The following is a 6,998-nucleotide window of genomic DNA, read 5'->3' on the forward strand; positions in this document are numbered from 1 at the left end:
AAAGATCCTCACAATTTTGTGTCAAGGTCTCCATTTTTTGTTTTGTTTTTTACATGACTGATTTGGCGTACAAAGGTTTTTCCAAGTTCTATATATTAATATTTCAACAAAACACCTGCACAGCTCCGCCCCCGAAATAAAAAAATCTTATGCCACTACTTTTTGAAGACTTCCATGCTTGCTTGTAATAGGGCTTCTTCTATAAGGATATATTCTGATATTAGGACAATTGTATCACCCAGGCTTTACTGACCCAAAATATCAAAACAAGTATGTTTTTAAGTTCTGAATTTAAACATCACAGAAGAGGTGTTATTATATTATTTTATATTACTTTTGTATATATTAATTACATTTTTAATGAATTTTTGAATTCATTAATAGATCCAAAGGGAAAAAACAAACATCATGTCCTACCTGGCTTGCTTCTGGGGTTGATCCCCACATACTGGGCTTTTGGTTTCCGTCTACAGGAACAGAAAGAGCCACACTTGAAGCATTGTCTTGGGAAGGTGACGAAATGGTCACAGGACCTGGAGACACCAGGGCAGCTGTTTTAGGATACCCTGAAAGAACACCTCCCTCCTCCCTCTCAGTTGCTGGGAGTGTGGGAGATGATTTGGGGGCAGGGGCCCCGGGCACCAAGCTGGGCATTTGACCCAAAGAAGGAAAAGTGTTAGAAAAAGGCGATGGGGCAGGCTTCAATGGAGGTGGTGTTGGAGTGGATGCAGGAAGCACTGCAGATATCCGTTCTTGGTTTGGGACAAAACTGCCATTCTCCTTGACAAAACCTGTGCTCCTTATGTGGGAGTGATCCTGCTGAGAGGAATTGCTGTTAGAGGAGTCTTGGCTTGGGAAAGCTACTGGACTACAGGTGCTCGACACCCTCCCACCTACGCCACCCCCTCCGTCTTTCCCCTCCACTACTCCCTCTCCCGGCATCTCTACAGGTGTTACCATAGCCTCAGCGTCCTTGTTGGAGCCATTCCCATTCTGGCTGTCAGAGGCACCCTCCCCGGCTCCTTTGAAACGTTTGAGAGTAACGTCTTCATCTCCTCCAGATGCTGTCCGGCGCCGCCGACTGCCCTCACCTTTCCCACCATCACCCTCTTTCTTGCGTCTATCTTGGCTCTAGAAGAGATATGACATGGTAGAATGACCCAGGCACAAGATCAATTATGAAGTGCAAATATATCTAACAGCATCCATAGTGCACAGCATAAATGAGTACACCCCCTCTGAACAAATACAAAAAATTTATTTTCTTAATGATCACTAATACAATTCATGGAAAGATGGCAAAAATGAAATGTATGAAACATGTATTTAATAAAAACAGAGAAACATATGTCATTAATATCTGTAAAATAAGTAAATTAGCCAATTTTGTTTTAAATGAGGGATTGCAGAAATGAGTACACCCTAGATTTAATTTATAACATACATATATATATATATATATATATATATATATATATAAAAAAGTATAATATTCTAGCACTTAGTATGCCCTCCATAATTTTGAATATACTGCTCTGACCCTTCTTGGCACACAGTGTACTGGTCATGACAAATTGTCACATCTGTCCTGTTTAACTCCTGGATGATGAGCTTCTTAAATGCCCTGATCAATGGGGAGTGAGTGTTGCTCAACTCGTCTCTACAGAATCCCCCACATGCACTCAAGAGTGTTAAGATTGAGTGCAATACACATCTACAGAAGGTTTTTCACCTTGGGAGAATGCATATCCTAATTGTCATGTTGAAAAAATGCCCAACAATGCAGGGAATGAGGAAAGGGTAGCATCTTCTGTTTCAAGTTTGTGTATTAAATTACACAGTGGTGTGGGGATTCATGACAGCATTGATAAAGCACAACTCCCTCACACCTTCAGCACTCATACATCCCTATATAAGAGCTTTACTACCACTGAACTTTACTGTGGGAACCAGGCACTTCTCACTGTACTCCTCCTCTAGCAACTCCATTGCTGTAAGATCCAAAATGATTGACCTGATCTCATGAGACCAGAGTATGGATTCCCAGAAGTCTATATTTTGTAAATATGGGCCTTGGAAAAGGCTAATTGACTTCATTGCGCTTTGGCTACAGTAAGTAATCTACTAACTCTGAGATAAACAGTCACTCTTTTCATAGCTTTTGCTGGCTCTGAGACACTCGCTTGGTATTTCTCATGCTCTTTGTCTAGCAAAAAAATAAATAAATAATAATAATAATAATAATAATAATAATAATTCACTCACTAAATGAAAGCTTAAAATGAAGGCCTGATTATTTCAGGGGGCTTGTCACAAGTCCATTGTTTTTTGAATTTCTGTGTTACTTTTGCTATATTTTCACACTTAAAACAATATTTTATTGTTATTTTAATTTTAATGTTTGAAAGAAGCTCATATGCTCAACCAAGGCTACCTTTATTTTTAATATATTTTAAAATGTAATATATTCCTGTGATCAAAGCTGAATTTTCAGAATCATTACTCCAGTCTTCATTAATTCTTCTGTAATATGATGAATTGCTGCTCAAGAAGCAATTATTATTATTATTATCAATGTTGAAAACAGTTGTGCTGCTTAATATTTTTGTGGAAAGTGTGATACTTTTGTTTCAGTATTCTGATGAATAATAGTTCAAAAGAACAGCATTTATTTGAAATAGAAGTCTTTTGTAGCATTATAAATGTCTTATTGTCGCTTCTTAACAATTTTGCTCTTACTGACGCCAAACTTTTGAACATTATTTAATGACCATGACCAAACTGAATGCAATATGTTCTCAAAAAGACTCCTAAACAAAGTCTTAGTTGTATAATTTCCAACTATTACTGCTAATATTTTAAATAATTTTTTGTAAATCAAATTTAACATTTAATAAATTCCTCCTTGGTGCAAATAAAAATACGTTACTAAAAATAACAGTCCAATTTAAATAAAAAATAATTCCTTTGAAAGAGGACACAATCTATGCTCTAATAAACAGTAGCAGAGACAGAAACCTAACATACCTCATCTAATTGTTCCACAGCAAGCATCACATGGATAACTCGAGGATCGACCACTTGTGTCTCCTCACCCTGCAATGATAAACCATGATTGACACATCAAGCCTAAATCAGCTTCCATCTACTGTACCCCATGAATCAGTCAATGGTAACGCCATTAGTTTCTAAACGGACAGAGTACTGACGTCCACACAGACCTGGTCCATGGTAATCTCCATAATGTGAGAAACAGGATCATGCTGAGATACCAGTCCCAGGGCCCAGGGCTCCTCAAACTCCGGCTGGTACACCTGTACTCTCCGACCCTGAATAGTGTAAGATCCTGCACAAAAACAGAAAAGAAGTAAAGCTTATATTATCAGCTTAAAGTGATAGCTTACCCAAAAATTTAAATTTTGTCATCAGAATTTTCATTTTTGGGTGAACTATCCCTTTATATATTGCATGACTTCATTTCAGGCTTTGCACAGGTAAGTTTACTCAAGCACGTTTATAGAGTTAGAGTTTATTTATAGTTTGATGACACTGACCTTTCCGCAGGATCTCCTGAAGCTCAGAGTCTCTGTGCCAGCTGCTGATGGCAGCTTGAAGTGCCGGCTGCTCTTGTAGCAGAGAGTGTCTAAAATCTTTTTCAGTCTGAAGAAAGAAAGATCATCTATTTGATCTATTTCAATTTGAACTTTTACAATGCAAAAGTTCTGCATTAGTAAATACATAAAGTGATCAGAATGCAGATCTTAAGATGGTCACCAACCTCAAAAGTGTGCAGTGAATTCCCATTAGGGAGAAATGCCAAAGTTCTTGGTCCAAAGAACTCGACAGGAACCAGAGATCCCAAACCCACACGATCAACCAGCGGTTTGAACACCTGAAGATTGAGACAAAAGACAATATGTGGGTTCGGGAAACCAGTATCGGATGCACAAACGAGTTAATAAATCTCTTTATTCATTCACTCTTACAAGAGTTCTAATCTAAACACAATTGCCCAAAAAACAAAGATGACTGACAATATGGAGATGGTGTAATATATCTGCCGCTCTAAACTTGTATTTAAGTCTCCATGAAATAAAAATTCTCAATTCTTTTTTTTTTTTTTTTTTTTATGGAATATGCAGTGTTTTTTAGAAATTATTTATCCGTGCATGTCGTTATGTGTTTTAAATTCATCAGTTTTTTTTTTTTTTAATTAATCTTTAATCAAAATAACATCCCTGTCAACCTGTCACTCACATCAGATCCACCAATAGCAAACAACAACCATCCAATCAATTCCCCATAGAAAAAAATCAAGTCCCGTCCTACATTTTTTCTTGTTTGTGAAGCTGTTTAACTCAGATTTACGTCACAATAGGGAAGAAAAGACTAGCGCTGTCTAAGATCTGTCTTGGATGATCAGATCACAAGTGGCCAATTATGGAAAAAATACCAGGATGGAAAGAGCGGAATCCCAGTGTGCATCTGTACTCACCAAGGCTGGCCATTGAGTTGCAGCCGCTCCTAGAGCAGCGGAGAGGGAAGGGTCGCTGCAGCTGGCCCAGACGATGGCACTCTCCATGAGAACCGCACGCACCTCGTCCCCGTACACCTGCACCCATGAGCGCTGCCGCCAACGGCTTTCTTCAAATTCCACAAACACCTACAATGAAGATGGAAGGTTGGCATCTTTGCAGAACACCAAAAGTAAAATGCTGCACTCTATCCAACCTTTTTTGTCTTATTTACCACAACAACTCCATCATAGGGCTCAGGTACCCCTTCATCAGCACCAAACAAGAAAAATTCTCCTTTTAAATTATATTTCAGCACTGTTAAAGGGATAGTTCACCCAAAAAATTAAAAATTCTGTGATTAATTATTCACCCTCATTTCGTTCCAAACCTGTAAGACTTTCGTTCATCTTCGAAACGCAAATTAAGATCTTTTTAATGAAATTTGAGAGCTTTCTGTCCCTCCATAGACAGCTACGCGACTAATACTTTCATTAAAGATATCATAAAAGTAATCCATGTGACTCCAGTGGTTTAACCTCAATTTTATGAAGCGACTCAAGTGCGTTGTTTGAGCAAAAAAATCGTTTACCACTTTATTTACAAAATTTTAATCTCCAACTCGTGTTCACAAGAGCACCATGACGCAGATGTTGTTGCATGAACGCGGCAGAAATTGGTAGTTGTCAATGGAGGAACAGAAAGCTCTCTGATTTCATTTAAAAATCAATTTTTGTTCCGAGGATGAACGAAGGTCTTATGGATGTAGAACGATGCGAGGGTGAGTAATTAATGACAGAATTTTCATTTATGGGTGAACTAACCCTATATTATTAAAATACGGTGAGTGAAACAGACTTATCAAGTAGCTTTCTCTCAAAAATGAATAATTCCATTTTATAATTCAGTTAAAATAATCTGTCATTTAAAATAGCATTTAGTTTGAGACATTTGAAGGGCCAAAAAGAAGCATCAAATAGTCTTCTGGATTGATTCCAGTAAAGAACAGATCACTAACAGATGGTAAAAATGAACAGGATTTAATCAAATCAATGCACAAAAAAATATTAAGTCTGCATATATTGTCTACCATGTATTTCATTGGTTCTGTACTTGTACTCCACACTCTGGCCATTAAACTGAATCTAATGTAATTTAATCCACGACCAAAGACTAACAAAAAAAAAAAATCATATTTTAAATGAAGTTTGCCTTTATGACTATTGAATAGATTATATTTCCCAAGTATTTATCCATTTAATCTAAATAGAATTAAACCATTTATAAAAGCTCTCATTCTCCATCATTAAAAAAATGAATACAACTTCAAAGGCAATATGACATAAACAATGGCCATTCCCTTTGTAGTCATAGTGAGTATGTTTAATCGATTTGATGTATGTATTTATCGTGCTGAATGTATTTTAATCACAACGGGCCTTTACTGAATCTACTGCGGTGTAAAAAACTAGTAAACTGCCTAACAAGACAGCATCAATGACTCCCAATAATACAGACGGCTCACTAGGATTTAAGCCAGCACATATCTGCAGCTAGCTACTTAGCTAACTAGCACTCCAAAACACATTTAATTTCTCTCTGCATATTTCTCCCTCAATTCAGAATAAAATGCAACCTAGAGTCATGTCTTATTGTGTTACACTTTGAAACTGACGAATGCACCAGTGTTTATTCGCACGGGCTGGTTTTGTTTGATGTTTTGACGGTGTGTTGTTGTTGTTGTGTCGGTCTCACCTCCACCCCCGGGCTGGCCAGCCCGATCACACTGACCGCCCGCACGGTGCCGCGGAGCCAGGCCGCCTGCTCCATCCCACCGCCCGCCGCTGCAGCCGCGGAGCTCTCGTCATTGAGCAGCAGCAGCAGCCGCTTCCCGATCAAACCGAGCGAGTCCCCCATATTACAACCACCATGAAGAAAGCGACTTCCTCCGAGCTCCGCTAAAATCCGAGATCAATCGTGCCTCAGCTAAATCAGTCAATTATTATAGCCACATATATGAATGACTGCAGCTTATGCGCGCGGGATTTGCACCGGCAAGCTGAGACGACTGAGAACGCACTTAACTTGGAAGGTAAGGTGTTATTGTTCGAGCTACAGCCCCTTGTCCTCATCCGCCATTTAGCTGTGCAGTAATCAAACGCACCCCTCGTACTGCTGCGGGACTGCGCTTCACTGGCTACCGGAGAAATAGAGCAGCGCCCCCTGCTGGACACTGTACGCGCCATACACAGTGAACGCACATCTCTGGAGGTCTGTATGGGAGGGTCACGCCAAACTCTCGCGAGATTCATCTGCGCTTATTTTTGGAGTCGCGCAGCAACGAGATGAAGCGTCCGCGTTTTAAACCTAACAATAATTAACAGTTACACACTTTCTCCAATTTTATTTTGTGTAAATATGTTTTAATGATTAAGACTATTCCCAGTGGCATATTAAACATAGCCGAACCAAATCCTCTACTAA

General features: G+C 38.9%; 1 protein-coding gene across 6 annotated transcripts in view; it reads right to left on the reverse strand.

Annotated features, from left to right (window-relative positions):
* Nucleotides 1-6,725, reverse strand: part of kdm3b (lysine (K)-specific demethylase 3B) — a 31,770-nt gene extending 25,045 nt beyond the window's left edge. For 3 of the 6 annotated variants that reach the window (XM_048175620.1, XM_048175618.1, XM_048175621.1), the window contains exons 1-7: nt 6,270-6,725; nt 4,496-4,663; nt 3,779-3,892; nt 3,555-3,660; nt 3,222-3,346; nt 3,028-3,096; nt 418-1,131 (exon numbers count right to left, since the gene is read on the reverse strand). In XM_048175620.1, coding sequence (XP_048031577.1) covers nt 418-1,131; nt 3,028-3,096; nt 3,222-3,346; nt 3,555-3,660; nt 3,779-3,892; nt 4,496-4,663; nt 6,270-6,431 — 1,458 coding nt within the window. In that variant the 5' untranslated portion in view covers nt 6,432-6,725. The remainder of the gene's footprint in view (nt 1-417; nt 1,132-3,027; nt 3,097-3,221; nt 3,347-3,554; nt 3,661-3,778; nt 3,893-4,495; nt 4,664-6,269) is intronic. The other 3 variants (XM_048175623.1, XM_048175622.1, XM_048175617.1) reach the window with 3 other exon arrangements.
* Between the last annotated feature and the right edge of the window lie 273 nt (nt 6,726-6,998).

Source organism: Megalobrama amblycephala, linkage group LG23, assembly GCF_018812025.1.
Source record: "Megalobrama amblycephala isolate DHTTF-2021 linkage group LG23, ASM1881202v1, whole genome shotgun sequence".
NCBI classification, from domain to species: domain Eukaryota; kingdom Metazoa; phylum Chordata; class Actinopteri; order Cypriniformes; family Xenocyprididae; genus Megalobrama; species Megalobrama amblycephala.